This window comes from Paroedura picta, chromosome 11, assembly GCF_049243985.1.
Source record: "Paroedura picta isolate Pp20150507F chromosome 11, Ppicta_v3.0, whole genome shotgun sequence".
Classification (NCBI taxonomy): Eukaryota; Metazoa; Chordata; class Lepidosauria; order Squamata; family Gekkonidae; genus Paroedura; species Paroedura picta.
The window spans coordinates 17,629,243-17,650,485 of NC_135379.1; the positions used below are offsets into that span (position 1 = coordinate 17,629,243).

The 21,243-nt window shown below is 43.8% G+C and overlaps 1 protein-coding gene across 1 annotated transcript in view; it reads right to left on the bottom strand.

Moving 5' to 3' along the window:
- The window catches only part of LOC143820537 (macrophage mannose receptor 1-like), a 50,844-nt gene extending 34,941 nt beyond the window's left edge, over positions 1-15,903 (bottom strand). The window contains exons 1-6 of the mRNA XM_077303497.1: positions 15,690-15,903; positions 9,546-9,947; positions 8,012-8,185; positions 6,103-6,267; positions 5,117-5,230; positions 3,176-3,322 (exon numbers count right to left, since the gene is read on the bottom strand). Of these exons, the coding sequence (XP_077159612.1) occupies positions 3,176-3,322; positions 5,117-5,230; positions 6,103-6,267; positions 8,012-8,185; positions 9,546-9,947; positions 15,690-15,750 (1,063 nt within the window). The 5' untranslated portion in view covers positions 15,751-15,903. The remainder of the gene's footprint in view (positions 1-3,175; positions 3,323-5,116; positions 5,231-6,102; positions 6,268-8,011; positions 8,186-9,545; positions 9,948-15,689) is intronic.
- Positions 15,904-21,243: the final 5,340 nt, after the last annotated feature.

Sequence of the window (21,243 nt, forward strand, 5' to 3'; positions counted from 1 at the left end):
CCAAAATGCTGTACTGATGCATATGGGCATAGATACATACTTCTTGTTCCTGGCAGTGGCTCTCTATTCTTGCTTATTTGTCATACCATTGCTACATCCATGTCTCACAACAAGCCTCTATTAAGATTTATTTGAGAGCAAAGAGATGGTTGCTCTGCTTGTGGGCTGCTCCTTGTTTCTCTTTCCTCTCCGCCTCTCAGAACATGACCGAACCCCTCAAACTTTGACTTGGCACCATTTCCCCATCTGAACTTAAGCAATTCAGTAAGCTGAAGTTCCGCACCACAAGCCAGATATCCATCCGTGGTGAGATTCCAGTTTAGAGCCGAAGTTTGTATCTCACCCTCCAGTGTGCTGAGGTGGGTTGCACAAAAACGCACCCACAGACTGGATTTGCACCCAGATGGAGTGTAATTGCAGCTTGCCTTGAAGCCTGCAGGCAACTCTTCATACAAAGATTTCAGAATTTCAGAATGCAGGTCAACTTTCCATTCAGCAGCAGAACAATGTCCTTTCGGAGCATTCTGCCATCTCAGCTCTTGAAGCCACTGCGTCACTGGTAATATTAAAATGCCCTAAATTGGGGGGGGGGGATGATGCAGGGCTTCCTCAGCTCCAACTGGCACCTTGACATGAGGTGAAGGATGATGATTCTGTGCCCATTTAGATCCTAAATGTTACACCAGCCACATAATTATATCTTATGGGGAAACAGTGTTCCTTACTGGCCTCAAACACATCTGACAATGGAGCCCAAACCAAAAGTTTCTGGCAAAGCTGGAGAGGAGTCCAATATGCCTAAGGGGCAACCGTTCAGTCTGACTGAAATGTTTTAACTGGCAGGGTAGTAAGTATGTCTGCAGCTGGACAGATGTTTCCTGCTACTCACACTGATCTTTTAAACCACATTTTCTCCCCATGTGGGAAGCAGACGTCAGAAAAAGATAAGGCCAAACTGGGAAGCTATTATACTTTGGTCACATTGGGAGAGAAGACAAGAAAATACAAGAACACTAGGAAAAGTTGGAGACAGGAGGAAAAGAGGAAGATGCAACATGCGATGAATTAGCTCAATAAATGAAACCATGGCCCTCAGATTGTATTCCCTGAGCAAGGCTGTTAATGATAGGACATTTTGGACGTAAATAATTCATATACTCATCATCAGTTGGAAGTGACTTGATGGCCTTTCAGACACACCCATACTTGGAAGCAACACTATGGGCCTTTTTGCACGGGGATCTTTGTTGCAAATTGGTCACTGAATGAAAAATCGCCATTTAAAATAGTGGAATTCGTCGTTATGCATACCTGCCTTTGTAGTGGAATCAGTTGCGTTTTTTAGCGTTTCCCACAGGCTTCCGGTCTCGGCAGAAATCGCTAGAAAGGAAGCGCTATTGCCAAGCTCGTCCCGCCCCTGGCCATCAAGCAGCCAATGGGCAGCCGTTAGCATGCTCCCAAACAGCCCCTTTCCCTTTAAGAAAGGTTTTTAAAAAAAAAAACAGACCCATTGCAACGAATCTGGGTAGATTCGTTGCAACGGAGAGACCCATACAGCTGCCTGGTGTGTTTGAGCTGTTGTTTGATCATATGATCGTTGGCACGCTGCCTCGAGTGAAAAAAAAAAATCCCCCCCCCCCCTCACGGGCCCGATTTTCGGCTGAATTAATGTGTAAAAATTAATGGGAAAATACATCAGCAAACGGGCTTTTCTGTGGTTTGTGCTTAGTGACTAAAGGTGAAGGACTGAAGCCAGGGAAGCCTCTAAACAGAAAGAGGCTCGCTGGTGCGTTTATCCCCGCTCGCTCGGAGAAAAAAAAATGGCGATCGCTTCGCCGGAAGATCAGAGGAGAGAGCCAGGGGGAGGGACTTTGAAGAAACCGCAACAATGTTAACGCACAGGTCTTTTTCGCTAGTGTTGCAGATTGGTTGCAGGACTGTATCGCTTTCCGGAGGGTGAATCCACTTTTTGGGATTCCCCTGAAAGCGCTACAACGAAGCGCTTTTTGCAGATTGGTTTCAGGTGTGTGGCAGATTGTCTACGACGTCGTGCGTTAAGCCAAATCAATAGCGTTTCCAATTGGCAACCATTGTGCGATTTTGAAGCCGTGCAAAAAGGCCCTGGGTCTGTACCAACAAACAGGATAGGGCTTTACTGTCACCAGGGCCTGTAAGACAGAACTCTTCTGCCAAGCTTTTGACTAGAGCTAGTGACCTCATAACATGTAATGGCCTGTTCCGACAAAAATATCAACGTCAAGTAAATCCACTACAATAATAGTAACGGTTGCTCTTGTCGAATACAGATGCTGATTTAAAGTGATTTTAAAATGTTTTAATTGTTTTAACCCACATTATTGTTATTGAATATGATGTTGTACACTACCTAGAGCCAACTTCGCAGGAAGGGGGTATATAAATTGAACAAAGGAATAAATAAACAGTACAATTAGCATCACAGGGTGGGACAATCATAGACTAACAGATAAGAAGAAAATAGATATTGGGTCTGCTCAGCAGGCAGGCAGGCAGGCAGGCAGGCAGGCAGGCAGGCAAGCAAGCAAGCAAGCAAGCAAGCAAGCAAGCAAGAAAGAAAGAAAGAAAGAAAGAAAGAAAGAAAGAAAGAAAGAAAGAAAGAAAGAAAGAACCCAAGGGAAAACCATGTGCATGAGGGAGGAGAGCTAGATCACCATAATATGGTACACTGTTTATTGTGCACTTTCTTCATTGAGTTAGAAAGGCATCCAAAGCTCTTCCTTTCATCAAGTGAATGGCACAAGAACCCTGTGAACTAGGTTAGGTTGAGAAAGAATGACTGGCCAAAGGTCACCCACTGAAATATCACATACCTCTGGGAAAACTACATTTCCCATGAGCCCTAATACTTGAGGCACTACTTTTACTACCTGAAGAAGTCACGGCTTACAATCTACTTGAGGCACTACTGTATCCGTTTTCTAGACATTAGCTACTTGCACACCCATTGGCTAAGCAACTCTCAACACACTATAGCCACCATTGGCAACTAGATTTTCTATCCCCCCCCCCAAGATCTGTGCCATATCTGCACCAAGTGTTTTGAAAGGCCTCAGAAATAAACCTAAGCTTAAGAAAGTCTGTTTATTCTTATTCTCTCCCCCCCCCCCAAGTTTTTAAACTGCATTCACTTGCTTACCTGAAGGAATGGTAAATGAATTCAGAGTGGCATTTCCTTTTTTACAAATATAACCAAGTTTCTTGTTACATTCTAGGCTTTCCCATTTGGCACCTTTTGAAGGAGTAAATGTTCCACAGGATTTTCCTGGCTCTGGGGAAGGGCTTCCTTCAAGGAATGGATACAAATAAGAATATTTACATGTCCATATGGCTAAGGAACTGCCTTAACTGGAGAATTATTTTAGAGCCAATGAGCACATTCAAGGTATTTGCTATAAAATTTTAATTCATTCATCACACCAGCACAACGACCCAAGCAGCAGAATAAACATCACCTACCATCACTTGCTGGAAGGCATCAGGTTCTTGATTTTGTGAGGACCACATGATCAGCGGGTCATCACAAGCACTAGGTATGGGTTTATTTGAAAGTGACGCCTGGCATGTAGAAACAACTGTATCCTCTTGACATTCCCACAAAAGGTGATGAACAATTAAAATATTTCTATTACCCAAGCAGAGCTGCATAACTTTTAATCCGCTAAATCAAAGACAATCTGCAAAGTACACATAGTGGCTTTCCGGTGATTTATTATCATCCAAACTATTGTTGTTGTTATGTGCGAAGTCGTGTCCGACCCATCGCGACCCCATGGACAATGATCCTCCAGGCCTTCCTGTCCTCTACCATTCCCTGGAGTCCTTTTAAGTTTGCACCTACTGCTTCAGTGACTCCATCCATCCACCTCATTCTCTGTCGTCCCCTTCTTCTTTTGCCCTCGATCGCTCCCAGCATTAGGCTCTTCTCCAGGGAGTCCTTCCTTCTCATGAGGTGGCCAAAGTATTTGAGTTTCATCTTCAGGATCTGGCCTTCTAAAGAGCAGTCAGGGCTGATCTCCTCTAGGACTGACCGGTTTGTTCGCCTTGCAGTCCAAGGGACTCGCAAGAGTCTTCTCCAGCACCAGAGTTCAAAAGCCTCAATTCTTTGACGCTCGGCCTTCCTTATGGTCCAACTTTCGCAGCCATACATTGCAACTGGGAATACCATAGCCTTGACTAAACGCACTTTTGTTGGTAGGGTGATGTCTCTGCTTTTTAGGATGCTGTCTAGATTTGCCATAGCTTTCCTCCCTAGGAGCAAGCGTCTTTTAATTTCTTTGCTGCAGTCCCCATCTGCAGTGATCTTGGAGCCGAGGAAAATAAAATCTGTCACTATCTCCATTTCTTCCCCATCTATTTGCCAGGAATTGAGAGGGCCGGCTGCCATGATCTTTGTTTTCTTGATGTTGAGTTTCAAGCCAACTTTTGCACTCTCCTCCTTCACCCGCATCAACAGGCTCTTTAGTTCCTCTTCACTTTCTGCCATTAGAGTGGTAGAACTATAAATGGTGCTAAATTCTAGAACTCCAGATGAGGTTTTAGCCATGGTGAACAGTACAACATGGATGGGGACCCTAGGGTGCAGGGGGGGGGCAGGAGCTTAATTCTCCCTTCCATGCTGCCAAAAAGGGAACTCCCTATTTCCAGCAGACCATGAAGGAAAAATAGAAATCCCCGTGTTCTGTTTTTCAGCTCTACCAGGGCTTAAATCAACTTGAGGCTAGGAGAAGCAACCCCCCCCCCAACTACTATAGCTTTTACAAGTCTTTAATTTTGAGCACAGAACTCCAGGCTCATTTCTGGCTTAGATCTAAAAAATCTGACTGTGGCCCGTACCTTAGGCAGCTGCACAGCATGTGGCCGCAAGAAGGTAGGTGCTTGGATTAGTGGGTCAAACACCCTATCGCCCCACCTTAGAGGAAATGAAATTCCCAAATAATTTTGTGCAATGGAGGGCCAAGAATATCAATGCACAACTGAGATTTCAAGAAGTGTATATCGAAAGGAAACATATCATCATTTACCCAAAGGCATGATAGCAGCATACTACCTATAACAAAATGCCTATAGTAATACTTACCTGCGGCCCAATTTAGGTATCTGAAAGCTTGGCCACCACTCCATTGCCACCCACTATCAGAGTCCAAACTGTTAAGACCAAACCAGAGTGCAGTAGTCAACTTTGATGTCAACCCTACGTAAGAATGCAAAGCACAGCAAGTAGTCATTTCCAGGAATAGACTCGAGAGAGCTGCAACAATTACAGAATCGTAGACAAGGTTAAGTAACTAAAAACATCAGCGCACACATAGAAAGCCAATAAAACCAGGCATTATTTCTTCAGTTTAGGTTTCATCAATGCTGTGAAAAATTGTGCGCAAAACAAGATTCTCTCAAGTGAGTTGAACATCATGAGGGGAAACATCCTAATTTCCCTCCAGGTTAACATAACTATTAAGAGGCTCTGCTCAAAGGTGCCCATGATTTGAGCCTTTCTACAACTACCATTATTATCCCCTTCAAGGCCAGACACAGGAATGTAGTAAATAAGCCCAATCATGAGAGTCTGGATGGGAGGAGGGAATTTGGAGTAGGTAGGCTTAACTGCCCAAGATACTAACACCAAGACTGGCACGGCACATGACACCAACGTAATTCGGAAAGAGGAAGATCCCTTATTGGACCAGAGATACAACCTGGTGACGTAGGCTGAGAAAGCTATACTAAGGGCACAGGCCATAGAGGATTATGCTAATAACATGCTAGTATGCTTTGCTATGTAATGCTTCATTATGATAAAGTGCAATGTATAGAATCATAGAATTGGAAGGGATCATACAGGCCATCTATCTGGCGTTCTTGTATACATCCAACTTTGAGGACTGGGAAATTGTTCAGAGATCCCACTCAGGGAACCAGGAACAAAACCCCAATGGGACTCTAACAACCATGTATTGTGTTCATGTTGGTTCTGATAGCTCTGTGGTATGTCCCATGTATATTCAAAAGCTTCTAAGAAGTTCATTATACAACATTCAAGAAAATCTGTATACAGTTTTCACTTACCTGCCAGATACATTTGCTCATGCAATTCTGTGATACACAACAATTCTGCACTTTGTTGCTGACAACTTTTCCTTGCTTGGTACCAAGTAAGAGCAGATTCTGAATTTATCTGGTAATGTACCCCAGACAAAGGGTCTGTATCCCACAAGTGATCAAAAACCTTAGCTGGAAGGAAAATCAAGAAACATTTCTAGTGTTCATTGTGACAAGACCAAAATAAAATGAAAGATCAATTGTGCAGACCAAAAACCACTACCCTGAAATGACATACATGTTGAAGTAAGTAGTCAGATATACAAAATGACAGAAAAAGAACAGAGGAAGAATCCTGCAGGAATAGTGGGATCAACACCATTCTTTCCCAGTATGTCCAACTTTAGACTCCAGTAGCACTTTTAAGACCAACAAAAGATTTATTCAGGGTGTGAGCTTTCGAGTGCAAGCACCCTTCATCAGATCTCGAAAGCTCACGCCCTGAATAAATGTTTGTTGGTCTTAAAGGTGTTACTGGACTCTGATTCTATTGTGCTACTTCAGACCAACACGGCTACCCATTTGAGTCTTCAGGCTGACACTCTTCAGGCAATCTCCTCTTCCGCATAGTTCCACGGAACACAGCTCTCTCTCTCGGGGATGTGCCTAGGAATCTGTATCTTTACTTTCATATATGTTCATTCCTGAAGATGTATATCTATACTTTAATCAGCTTGTGTGCATTTGCTGTGCACTGTGTCAATAATACATGCTTATTTCCCAGGTGAGACCCAAGAAAGGCACTGTGAGCCTTCATTAAGTCTCCCAGCACTGGAGCTGTATTAATAGTTTTTAAACCAAGTGACAGTTTCCTTCCTTGATTCTGCCAGGGAAAATTTATTGTGATCCTTATCTAAACAACTGAAGTGTTATTTGTTAAGGTTGATCCACAACCAACCTTCTATGTCCATGGATTTATTTATTTATATTTCACATTTCTACACCGCCCCTCATGAGAAATCGTCTCGGGGCAATTCACAACATAAAACCAATAAAACACAGCATAAAACCCATAAAAACCCTTAAACATACAATAGCTAAAAACAGAAGCCAAAAGGCAAGTGGCAGCATAGTTTTTCCAGCCAGGTCAGCATTCTTGATCCTATAATCCTGTCCATCCAGGGATGGATCGTACACATGGCCTCAATCAAAGGCCTGTCAGAAGAGCTCCATCTTGCAGGTCCTGAAGAACCTAGCAAGTTCCGTCAGGGCCCTTAGCTCTTCCAGGAGCTCATTCCACCAGTTTGGGGCCAGGGCCAAGAAGGCCCTAGCCATGGTCAAGGCCAGGCAAATATCCCGGGGGGCTGGGACAGCCAGCAAATTCATGCCTGCAGAGCACAAGGCTCTGCAGGGGGCATTAGCAGATTTAGGAGAGGCAGCGATCGCGCTCCCGAGCGCCTGGGAACGGCTTCAGCCTGGGGGGGGGAGTTCGGGGGGTCCCAGCCCTTCCCAGCCGCCTGGGCAGTGCTGCCAGGGCGGTTGGAAACGGCTAGCACCCACTGTATTTTTTTTTTACAGCAGGCTTAATTACTAGTAATTAATATGATTGGTAATTGCCATATCATAAGCTATCTATGATTCAGCTATCATGCATATACCTGAAGCCAGGGGTAGTCAAACTGCGGCCCTCCAGATGTCCATGGACTACAATTCCCAGGAGCCCCTGCCAGCATTCGCTGGCATTCACTGGCAGGGGCTCCTGGGAATTGTAGTCCATGGACATCTGGAGGGCCGCAGTTTGACTACCCCTGCCTGAAGCGATAGGGGAAAGTGTAATTAATTTGTAACAGTGGAAGACATAATACACAAGACATAATAATTTTACATGACAATCTATTCCATAAACTGTTTTTCCCCCCCACCTTCCCAAGCTTACATTGTTGTGGACAATAGCCATAACGCTGGTCTGTACCAAAGTCTCTTGTGGTTGAACACCAGAGCAAGCCATCTGACCGGCCATCAGTTGTACAATCAGCATACAATTTGCCAAGAAATTGGAATGGGAATACACAAGGTGCCCCTCTGCCATTGCCTTTCACGGTAATTACATCTGTAGAAAAAAGGAACTTTTTAAACAAAAAGCTGAAATCAACACAGAATCTTCCATATATAATAATAATTATTATTATTACTAAAAAACCTCCCTCTTCAAAAATTGGATACCTAAACCACAAATCAAGTATCTGAAAATTGAAGCATGGGCTCTACTCCGAACTACAAGCATTCTCCATTTCCATGTGTTGCTCAGTTTACACTGGAGGCTATTTATGGGATCTTTCACTCGTACAAATGGATGTTACAGCTAAGTCGTGTTCAGTCATGCTCTATCCCAGTAATCCCAATGTGGAGCATATGGGAGACATGGCTCCTGCCAATATGGCACCCCCTTGCTTCTTGACTTGTATGTATACGACCGTTTATGCACTGGGAACTTTACTCCCCCAGCTCCCATGCAGGAGCACAAATTGAGGGCGGATGAGGTGCACCAGGCCAAATGCTCCCCCATGTGGGTGCAGGAAGAGGTGGGGCAACCTGCCATGACTAAAACTCCAGCCTGCAGCCTGGCATGAAACCTCCAGTGCATAAACGGTCTATGTGGCAGGGAAATCAAAGTATCTTGAATCAAACAGAACAAAAGAATGCTTCAGGTTATTCCTTAGCAGCAGAATGACTGCTAAACCAGTGCTGGCAGGCTTGTCACATAGCAGTGCACCTTCGCCTAGCCTCAAGCACACCACCCAGGGTGAGGAAATACCACTCCCCAATTTCCCACCCTGGGAAATTGAAAAGTGAGATAAAAATGTCCTCCATGCACTGATGCTTGTGAATTTGGTAAAGACCATAGAGATGGTGGAAGCAGCTACGTTGTCACCCAAAAATGTCACCACATCCTCCTCAAACTACACTTTCCTCAGGTACTGCCTTCAGTATCTTCTGAGATTTACTGAGGCAGTGCTGGAAACCATACCTCGGCCATAGATACACAGATGTCTTTTGGGCTTGGAAACCTATTCTTGTAGCTAAGCAGAGAATAGCTTCGCTAATAAAGCTTTGCCAGTTTTTTGAAACTGAAACTAAACAGCATATCCAAAGCAAACAGCTGATCCTATCCCTATATGACAGCCATTTTGTAATTTTATTTGCCCTATCCCATAATAACCATTTTCTGGTTGTGTCTTTCTCCCCACTACTCTTTCTCAAAATTACAAAATTGCTCCCTTGTTCAGTAAAGTTGGCTACTTCTGCTGGAAGTACCTTTGGGTGATTCTGAGAAAAATTTACTACACAAATGTATTTGATACGTAGCGAAATCTCCCTTATCACCTAGACAATGCAGACTCCAGAATGAGACTTTGTTGTCCTATCTCATATAAAAATAGAACTAATAAGAACAGTAAACAAGTACTTACCTTCATAGCCCCGAGAGCACAAATCATCTGTTGTTCCATAGACCTTCCATCTACTCCAGATTCCTGATCCCTTGTACAGCATTATTTTTTTTTCATTTTTGTTTCCATAATTGAAATACAGATCAGCTCCTTTGATGGCAAAAAGCGTATCATTTCTGCATTCCCATTTCTGGAACTCGCTATCTGAATCACATGGGTACAGGATAATTGGCATCCAGTTGGCCTTTGAAGTCACTCCAACACATAGCTTCAGAGAGACGCTCATCAGCTGATTACTGGAAATCCACCTGAACATTTGTGCTTCATTTGCATGGTCACAGGTGCTAGTGGTGACCATGTCCGAAGAGTGTGCATCGACACAAACTCTGTGGTCTTCATTAAATATTAAAAATGTACTGGTATCTGTGGATACAAAAGGGAAACAAAAACTCTGATAACATCCCCAACCTTCAAGGCCAACTAAAACAATGTTTTCCAGTGTATAAACTGGGTTTCTATTAAGGTTCCCAGGTCTTCCTTGTCCACTGGCAGGGGATGCAGGGGTAGGCTTGCTGATACGTTGTGCGATTCGACGTGTTTCGGCCGCCTTGGTGATCACTGAATCCCGAAGCAACGCATAGGAGGTCAGTGCTGCGGCCTGGTGAGGAGGGACAGCGACGGCACGCCAGCCAGCAGCCGCACGCAGGTGCAGAGCTCTGTGCCTGTGTGTGGCTGCTGGGCTATTCAGATTTGGAAACTCCTGGAGATTTGGGAATGGAACCTAAGGAGGACAGGGAACTCAGTAGGCTACTATGCCATAGAGTGCACCCTCCAATTTCCCCAGGGGAAATTATCTCTGTTGTCTGGAGGTCAGCTGTAATTCTGGGAATCCCCAGGTCCCACCTGGAGCTGGCATCCCTAGCTTGTATTCTAAATATTTGATTCTATAACAAACCACCCTGCACTTTATTTATATCGTTGACTTGCCAGTGGATAAGTGTCCTGAAGAAGAATAACCTGGAAATGCATGTCCTTCAAGTTTCAATTAAAAAGCTGACTTAGACTTTTCTCATCCATTCTCTGGTTTCCTCCTCAAGTCCCTCTTGGCTTCCAGCCCATTTGTGAGTAGCAGAAATCTGATGAGCCATGGAGACAAATTCTTGCTGTCTGCCTGTTAGTTTGCCCTCTCACAATACAAGGAAATGTACAATTATCAACAATGGTGATAAAGGCCTTTTATTATATTGTTATGCTAACAATTAGACCAGGTTTCTGTAAACTAGTTTAATGCAGCACTTGCAAATTTCCTAAATATTTGTGAGACAGCGCGTCATGAAGTAAAAAGACAATTCAACACTTAGCACAGTGAATTCTTTTGAGTTCAGCTCTGCAGTAAAACTCCTAACAACAAGTATTTCTACTTGGAAAGAAGGTCAAGACTTCCATTTCTTTCTTATCTTCCCTTATTGTATCCAAACATGAATCCAGAGCAGACAGTTTTAGAGCCTACAGGTAGCCTTTGGGTCGTTATAGGCCTTTGACAGGTGAGACAAAGATCAGACATCATCTACAAAACTGCAACTTCATGCTACCTTAATTTGCTTCATGGCTAAGCAGCGAAGGAAGAGGAAGTCTAACACTTGAAAACATGCTTTTGAATGAGACTGTTTTTTCTTCTTTCAAAATTTAATGTAGTCCAGAAACTGGTTTCACGTAGTCAAATTGAGTGCAGGCTGAAATTTTTCTCTACACTGATGATGGTACATCTGTATACCTGTTGCCTGAAATGCATGATCAGAGGTCTTTCTCATAATACCAGTTCAAATAGGATGCCAAGGGGTGAGACTTTTTTCTTCACACACTACAGCAGCCCTTGGAGGGGAAGGGAGGAAATTTTCACTGAGGTCGAGAGACAAGATGAGGGAGCCCAAATAGCAGCAGATCTATGACAGATGCAAAAGGAAACTGGTAGGGTTTCCAGTTGTAGATTGGAAGTACCTATAGATTTGGGGGATAGAGGAAGGGGTTTAGAGAGATGGAGCTCAGCAGGGTATAATGCACTCCAAAGTAGTCCAGGGGAACTGATTCAGGACATCTGGAGATCACTTGCAATAAAGGAAGATCTCCAGGCATCACCTGGAAATTGGCATCCCTAGTAACAGGGATAAGTCAGTAGGTTTTCTCAATGGTCCAGTTTATATGTAAGCAATGGCAATGATCAGGGCAGCTTTACTTTTGCTTGCCAGACAATAACAGGGTACTCAGTCAGGTCCCAGCTCTTAGGCACACACAGCAGCAACAAGTGTGATCACACATTGTCCCTGTATTAGCAAGGAGAAAGGAACAGGATGAACTAGCTGTAAACTGCTGCAAGTCAGCTGGCCCAGGAACACTGGTGAATAAATCAAACAAATCAATCAATTGCTTGGTGTAGTGGTTAGGAGTGAGGACTTCTAATCTGGCAAGCTGGGTTTGATTCTCCGCTTCTCCTCCACATGCAGCCAGCTGGGTGACCTTGGGCTCACCACAGCACTGACTGAGCAGAAATATCAGGGCTCTCTCAGCCTCACCCACCTCACAGGGTGTCTGTTGTGGGAAGAGGAAAGGGAAGGCAAATGTAAGCTGCTTTGAGACTCCTTCGGGTAGAGAAAAGCAGCATATAAGAACCAACTCTTCTAAAAAATATCAGATAAGGGAGCCCACACAGTCTATGATTCAGGCAAACAACTGCACTGCACATACAGAACTGAACTTTACTATAATTCAGGCAAACAGGCATTGTAGCCGATGAGACTAAACCAACACAAACAAATATTAGACGTGGAGCATGGGGAGCAGATGGTTTTGTTGCAATGTACACACTAAATAAATCACATCTAGCAATGGGAAGGGCTAGCTCATCACCTTCCAAGCTTTTTATCGTCATGGACTTGGGCTGCTTTCAGGACTATGGCCACTTCAAATTACCCTCCAATGTCCAACTTCCTGCTCTTTGGCTCAGCAAAAAAGGCCAGACTTGGAGATGTACCTCAGGGCTCGGGGTACCTCAGGGCTTGGTGCTCGGTCCGGTACCCCTGGAGAAACTGATAGTTTGAAGGGCGGACTCTGAGATCCCCAGGCTCTAACCCCAAGCCTCCAGAACTTTCCCAACCTTGGGACTGGTAACCCTACCACCCAATCTCCTGCCAGTAGCCAGGGGGAAACTGGCAACTCTAGTCTTGAGTCTCTGAGGTAGTGGCTACTATTTGCACAAGTGTTCCAGCCAGTAATAGTGGCTACATTAAAGCTGTGCTTCCACAGAACTCTGTGTGCATGGCTGTTTGGCATGCTGCTCTAGGAGTAACACTAAGTATTAAACATGATACGCACATAAACCTCTGTGCATGCCATCATCCTTAGCACAACTGCCTGCCTCCAGGCACAGCACTAGAGCTGGCTTTAATTATCTGACCCAAGATCCAGATCACAAAGGAAATACTTAGTAGCTTACATTCTACAAACAGGTGTACATATTGTTTATTTGTTTGTTTATTTATTATTAAATGTCTGTACTGCCAACTCCTGGACCAGCCAACTCATGGCGGTTCACAATAGAATAAAACCATAAAGAATGTTGAGTACAGAATGCGGGACATTCAGGTAGGTTCAATATTTTCTCAACCAAAAAAGGTTAAAGGTGAGGCTGAGTAGAAGACTTGCTCTTTATTGGTTCATATATATGACTGAAAAAGGACCTTGATGTTGGCTGGGCAAATCAGAGCTTCTTCTCAGCTAAGATTGGGTGTGGGGGGAAGAGGATTTTTGCAGTTGGGTATATAGCAGTTGACAAGTGACAGTTGGGGAAAAGACAGGAGGAAGGGAATATCTGTCCTGAAGATATATGAGGTACTACTTTAAAAAGTTGAAAGTAATAGGGGGAGGGTAGAAAATTTAAGTCTGGATCCAACTTCTGTTTATTTGAATTTAAAAACACATCTAGCAATCCAGCTGATGTAATCACTGTCCCTAATACCTGGTCACACTACCAACAAAATTTGAGTCCAGTGGTAGCTTTAAGACCAACAAAGATTTATTCAAGGCGTGAGCTTTCGTGTGTATGCACACTTCCTCAGACAATGAAACAAGGATCATAAGAGTACAGATACCAAGAGAAAGTAAATTAGTAACATATTAGTAAAGAGCATCACAGCATCCCAAATATGCAGTATGGTAATTATTTGCTAGAAAAGCAAATCACGTCTTTGGATTCAATTGTCGTTCACAAAAACATGGGGGGAATAAAATTGTTAAGGTTAGTGATTGATAGCAGACATGTTCCCAGTTGTGAAAAGAAGTAATTAAAAGAGACTTGTTGCTAGCCCAATTCATTCTCTTTAAGTTGCTTACTAAGTAATAAGGAAAAGCATTGGTCACATTGTATCAGGAATGAAAGATACAATATCCTTATTCTGCTATGTCATGACAATAAGGACCATTAAGAGCCAAATCCTGAACTGTCTACATAGAGACTTCACTGAGTATTTGCAAGGATTGTGTATATTTCAATAAGGTTTTATTTGAAATGTCCACGTTTCTCAGCATATTTTATACCTTCTCACCTCAAGGACCAGCTGTTCTGATTGTCCCCCCCCCCAGCCCTTTTCTTTCCTGACACATGCTACACATTGTTTTCAGTATGCATGTGATAAACCCTAGATGTGCTAAGAATGCTCCCATCTTCTTATGCATTCTTGGACATCTCCAGACCCCACCCAGAACCTGCCAATTTTATTACAATGTCAGGCAAGAGAGGATAATTACTTCTACAGTGCAGGAGCAGTTTAAGGATTAGCAGGGCCCATAGCACCAGAGCCAGTTTAAAGATTTGTGAGGCCCTAGAAGAATACAATTGTAGCAGGAGCAGCCAGAGTGGGGGCAGTGGAAAGCAGTGTTACTCCAAGTATCCTTAAAGAAGCAAGGCAGGGATAAGAGAGAAGGACAGGCTACGGCCTTTATCCATGGAGAAGAAGGCACTATAGGAAACCCCTGGAAGCGCAGGGCCCATAACATGTTCTACATATGCTGCACGGACAGACTGGCCCGGCTACAGTGCCAAAAGTTATTTTACTTATTTAAAATATAAAATATTTATATGCTTGCCTGTTTCCTGAGCTCTGGCCCTGACCTGATCTCACTCTTGAGAGTCCTAGACATGCAGGAATTTTCTTCCTGGTTAATAAATCCTAGACAGGGATGAACTGGAGTGGGGAGGAGCCGGGAGTAGCTTTCAGAGGGCAGCAGTAGTCATTGCCACGAATTCCCTTGAGCAATTGGTGGTGGCAACCATCACTGCTGCTTAACCTGCAATGGAGGGGGAGGAGCAGCATGCCCATTATACCCTGGTGTGGTGACAGGGGTCCCTGCTTGATGGCATCTTGCTGAGAAACCAGGAACCTGTACTATGCAGCCATCCAGGGTCAGCTATAAAACTGTAGGTTTGTGTACCTACAAATCCAGACTTCAGTACTTATAGCTCTTAAGAATGATTAAAAATCTAAGCCATGCATTTGATGTCCCCGGTGACTTTTATAACCATATATTATTTAGCAGAAGAAGAAAAATCACAGGTTTTAAGATTTCATATATTAAATCTTTATCTTGATGCAGATTTTGGAAAATCCTAAAAGTTAGCCATGCAATCTTCGAAGTCCCTTGGAATGCAGAGTTTGTGATGGACGTGGGACCTAGCCTCACAAGCTAGAGACCAGGGATACAGATCAGTGGATAAAATCCATTCCTTCGATGCCCAGAATCACATATTCAATCACAACAGACATGCCTACTATCGCAGAACACCATTCTATTACTTATCCTTGATAGGGGTCTAAATATTTCACCTGTCACTTTAGGTTTTACAATCGGATACTTTCTAATTTGCACATATTGATGCAGGTGAAAGGCGCTCATGCATAAGAGTTATCCTTGGGAAACATCAAGCAGCAGAAGAGCCCTGTTTAAACTGAAACTGCAATCCCAGTTTCGTTTTGATGACATTCATTGCACAATTCAGCTCACTAACAACCTCACTGCAAGCTGGAAGTTCTTCTCCTGCACATGGAAAGTTAACTGAAGTTGTAATTTCATGCTAGCATTCATATTCTTGGCAACAACTGAACAGGGACTTACCCATGAGTGAAACAACGCCTGGCCAAAGCAAAAGAAAAATCAGGACCAAAGGAAGAGTCATGATCAATGTATTGCCACTGCCTGCCCTTCCACCAGAATATAAAGGCTAAGCCGTTCTTTTTTGTTTCATATCTTCTGGAGGCCCGAACAAAGGAAAGTAGTGCTCATTTCTGAGAACTGACAGTTCAGGAGTGCATTCTGGTCTGTTAGTGATAAGGAAATACCCTGCCAAGTGGGGCATTTTGAAATAACAGGAATTCGCAGTTCAAATTCTGCCTTCCTACGCTAATTTCACTACAAAGGGGAAAAGGAAGGAAGAGCTTCCACACTACTGCAGGTGATAAGTTGATGAATGTTCAGCATGTTTTGCTTTTTTCCTCTTAGACAGTGAATGTGGGAAACACATCAGTTAACTGCACTGCTTCTAAGAAGACTGGGGTAAAATTAAAATGTTTTCTCTGATAATCTTTTAATTTGTTATATTTACATCTTTCCCATCCCACAGAAGCTTACCTAAAAAAACCCAACAACCTTGAACATTAAAGTACAGCAGAGACAGCAGTATAACCAAAACCCTAAAACAGGGGTAATGATAAAACTCTAAAACAGGGGTAGTAAAACTGCGGCCCTCCAGATGTCCATGGACTACAATTCCCAGGAGCCCCCTGCCAGCAAACGCTGGCAGGGGGCTCCTGGGAATTGTAGTCCATGGGCATCTGGAGGGCCGCAGTTTGGCTACCCCTGCCCTAAAAGAACAATAATAAACCCTCGGTAGAACAAGCAGCACCCACAGCCCAGCATTAAAACCAAGAAAACTACTTTCGGCAACCTTAAAGAGCTCTCTGGAAAACAACTTGCTACACCGTTCTTTTAAAAACAAGCAAATACATTGAATGTGCTTTTGGGATTTGGGGGGGGGGGTTCCATTTGGCTAACTAACTAAATATCCAGGCCATCTTTCAAAGAGTTTAGATGGCCCTCCTCACGCTTTAATTTTAGCTGAGAGCAGAGTTTAATCTAGAATCTAGCTGAGAGCAGAGTTTAAACATTACTAATCACTCCTTAGAGCAGCCCTTATATTGCTACGTTTTCAGTCAATGCAAACAGCCATTTTAAGTTGGTCGTTATCATCAAAAACTAAAGGAGCATCACTGCATTTGCACAAGTCAGCTTTTGTTTGCTCAGGCAGCTAAGAAGCTGAGGTCCAGTGTGGTCTGTGGTCTGTCTGGGAGGTGTTGCTGAAGGTTAATCTTACTCTTTGTATTATTGTTTTATAGATTCTGTGGTATGTAATCTTTTAACTTTTATTTTTGTGGTATTTAATATTGTTTTGCAATGGCCTATGGCTTTATGCAAATAAAATCCATTCATTCAACTGAGAAAAAATTCCCTTATAAGGTGGGGATTTGAGCCTGGTTCTCTGGGGACCGAATTTAAGAGTCCAAGCCCTGTCCCATGCTGGGATAGACTGGGACCATGGCTGAAGTAGCCTTCATTCATGTGCCTATTTATCTACCCTGACCCTGCATGGAACAGGAAAAACAGAAATGGGCAACCCTTGCCAGGAAACAGAGCACATCCACAGAGGTGCATGCTGCTACTATGAATGTGAACATTAAAGAGCTAGTCCTTACTTGGAGGATGCAATCCTGTGTGTATCTGCTTTAGAGTGAACCTAGTAATCATTGCAATCATCTTTGATTGTTTTGTTTTATTGAAATTTTATTTGGTTTGATTATTTTGTAAACCTTTAACAGAAGCAGACGTTGTCCAGCCATTGAGGAAACTGGCTTAACACACCCAAGAAAAACGCAAGCATTCCCCATTACAGTGTGCCTGGAAAGGATATTTATTGAGGCACTACAACAGTGTGGGGGGCGGGGTGGAGAGAGGTTGTTGCCCATCTTATTTGAGGTGCAGTCCTCACCAGATTGTACAACCTTCAGGTTACAGCCAACATTTAGGTATTTTTAAGAAAAGAGCCTCTTGTGGCGCAGAGTGGTAAGGCAGCATTCACGCAGTCTGAAGCTCTGCCCATGAGGCTGGGAGTTCAATCCCAGCAGCTGGCTCAAGGTTGACTCAGCCTCCCATCCTTCCGAGGTTGGTAAAATGAGTATCCAGCTTGCTGGGGGGTAAACGGTAATGACTGGGGAAGGCACTGGCAAACCACCCCGCATTGAGTCTGCCATGAAAACACTAGAGGGCGTCACCCCAAGGGTCAGACATGACTCGGTGCTTGCACAGGGGATACCTTTACCTTTACCTTTAAGAAAGGAGGCCACATAAAGAACTTACGAAATTGGCTTTCCGTCATGTCCAAATGACATGAGAAAAACTGGTGAAAATATCCTGTCCCTTGCAGCACAGGAAAACCGTCGTTTTGTGCTGCTATACAAATTCATGCCAATTTCTGTATGTGCATGATGAGCAACTTTGCAAGAATAAAGGAAACAGATTTCACTTTCCAGCTCCCGTGAGACTTTCATCTGCAGAACAATAAAATGATGTGAAACAGTTCAGCTTCAAAATGAGATTTTGATTGCAAAATCAACCTCATGAAAAGAGTAAACATTTAAAACAGAACAAAGGCGTGTAACCTCCTGTCAGGCAGGTAATATCTTGTACATGCCGTAATTATGTTGTTTATTGTATATAATAAAATGATTGGCTAAAATGTGCCCTCATCTTGATTTAGCTCCTGTGTTATGATGCGTTTGCAATGTCCTGTATCTAACATTTCAGGTTTTATGTATTAGTAGACTGTTCTTCCCACATTTTTTTTTACCTGTATTCATAAATGAAGTAAATTTAAAGAAATTGTAAAAAGGTAAAGGTATCCCCTGTGCAAGCACCGGGTCATGTCTGACCCTTGGGGTGACGCCCTTTAGCATTTTCTTGGCAGACTCAATATGGGGTAGTTTGCCAGTGCCTTCCCCAGTCATTACCATTTGCCCCCCAGCAAGCTGGGTACTCATTTTACCGACCTCGGAAGGATGGAAGGCTGAGTCAACCTTGAGCCGGCTGCTGGGATTGAAATCCCAGCCTCATGGGCAGAGCTTTCAGACTGCATGTCTGCTGCTTTATCACTCTGCGCCACAAGAGGCTCATAAAGAAATGGTAGTGCTAGATAATTAAATGCAATATGAAATTATTTGATTCATGGCCAAATGCACATAATGAAGCTGATTCTGTTCTGTAATGTACAGGCTTGCCATTTTAGCTAAATCTTTACAATGCTGGCATCTGCAGTCTGGGCCCATCATAACTATTGCAAATAATTAAAAATCACAATGACTGATTATGCACAGGCTGGAATGCCGTGAAGGCAGTGACAGGGCTTCGGGGAAAATCCCTGATTATGCTCAACATCACCACCTTCCAAGCCCTGGCCGAACCCAGGCCCTCAGAAGACCTGCATTAAGGAAGCGCAGATTCTTCCGCGGTCCTGGGTCTGCCGTGGGGGCAGGGGAGGGCTAGGGAGGGCTAGCCCAGTGCATAATCGGAGGAGCTGGGCTTTTGGGCCCATCTCCTCCCCCGACCTATGGTGCCCCTGCAGGGACGCCTCTCGCCCCTCCCAGCTCTGCGGCTCCACGGTGCTGACAGAGGCATCCCCCCACCTCCACCATGGTGGGAGAGCAGCATGCTACTCCCCACCATTGTGCAGTGGGAGCCCCATGCCCCCAATCCCCTGTGACACCACTGCCGCAGCTGCAGAGTGCTCCCGGCGCTTCCGGCTCTGTGTTGCATGGGCGGGGCCATTGCATCAGGGTATCCAGCATGTGACCAGTGTGGCTGCCGCTGTGAATAATAGGTCTACGAGCTAAACATTCATGATTGCCACTAAGCAGCAGCCAAGAAGTTCAAGCTATGGCTGGTACTTGGATGAGAGGCCACCAAGCAACACTGGGGTTGCTATGCGGAGGAAAGCAATGGCAAACTGCCTCTGCTGGTCTCTTGCATGGAATATACTGTGAATGAGGTTTGCCATGAGTAGGTCGCAACTCAAGGGCAAGTTCTTCAGGAGAATGAATGGCAGGGCAGCAGCAATAGAACAGCAGAACAAGATAAAAACACATAATGGGGAATTTGAATTCATTGCTGCTGAAGCCTATAAGATTAATTAGTTTGGGGGAATTCTGCTTGCACCTTTTGAGAATTTGACTTCCCAGCACTGAAGTATATCCATCCATTAGTTTTCTTAGAAAAGTTTTTCAACAGAAGATTTGTGATGTTCATAGAATTCAGAGCAATTGAAGAGAAGTGAAACTGTCAGCCAAAGCACTCTGGATGAAGCCAAAATGTGCAAAAGGTCAGATGACCATGTACTAAAGTTGCTGTTCGCAAAGAACAATGTATTTTTGCGGAAGCAATGGATTCCAGTGAACATTGTACGTTTGCCATGCAGACCAAATTATCATTTGAAGGTGCAAAACTTTCAATCTGGTTAGATCCTGCATGGGAGATCGCCTGGGAAAGTACAGTATAGAATTTATTTCTCACAAAAAATGGGTACTCAGCAAATTCTGGCATTATTCTAGCAAGGCAATTATGTTAGGTTGTTACTCCACAATTCACAGCAAAAGATGGGATCTCAAAGTATTTTTACAGAGAAGACGTATAATTCTTCCTTGGGATCGATACAGTCTTCGACCTATACATGAAAAAATTCCTAGAACTCAACATACATCTAAGTGAGAAATTTATCCCATTGAGAAAGGTAACAACCTAGCTAAGATCCAAGTCAAGGACTGCTTAAGCATCACCTTCTCTCAATGCAAATGGAGAATGGGTACATGACAATAACAACAAAAACATTAACTAGATAGAAAAAGGCTTTCAGGAATACCACCCGGACTACCTAGAACCATATAAAAGCCATACTGTCCAATGTATATACCCCAGCGGCAAAATGTTGGGGAGGATTTCACGATCATAGCGGGAAAGCAGATTGGCTAGTGTCCTAAGCAGGGTTTCTGGAGAGGTGGCATAGAAATTCCCAAAGCAATGAGATAAAGGTAAAGGGATCCCCTGTGCAAGCACTGAGTCATGTCTGACCCTTGGGGTGACGCCCTCCAGCGTTTTCATGGCAGACTCAATACTGGGTGGTTTGCCAGTGCCTTCCCCAGTCATTACCGTTTACCCCCCAGCAAGCTGGGTACTCATTTTACCGACCTCGGAAGGATGGAAGGCTGAGTCAACCTTGAGCCGGCTGCTGGGATTGAACTCCCAGCCTCATGAGCAGAGCTTTCAGACTACATGTCTGCTGCATTACCACTCTGCGCCACAAGAGGCTTACAACTTCCCAAAGCAATACTCAGGGTATTTTGTGTGGTAATTTAGAAACAGGAAAGGAGAAAGCAGCACTAAGAGCTCCACTTCAAAATTTCAGAAGTATATTTTCTAAAGAATGTCAGTCTGAAAACACCCTCAAAAAGGTGAAACCACCCTCTTTTCATGCTGCAAAAGAATAGGGATGTTCAGTACAAATGAACATGCAGAGGAGCAGTCAAAACATTATGTAGCAAAGCCCTGGGAGACTATACCGTCCTAAAGA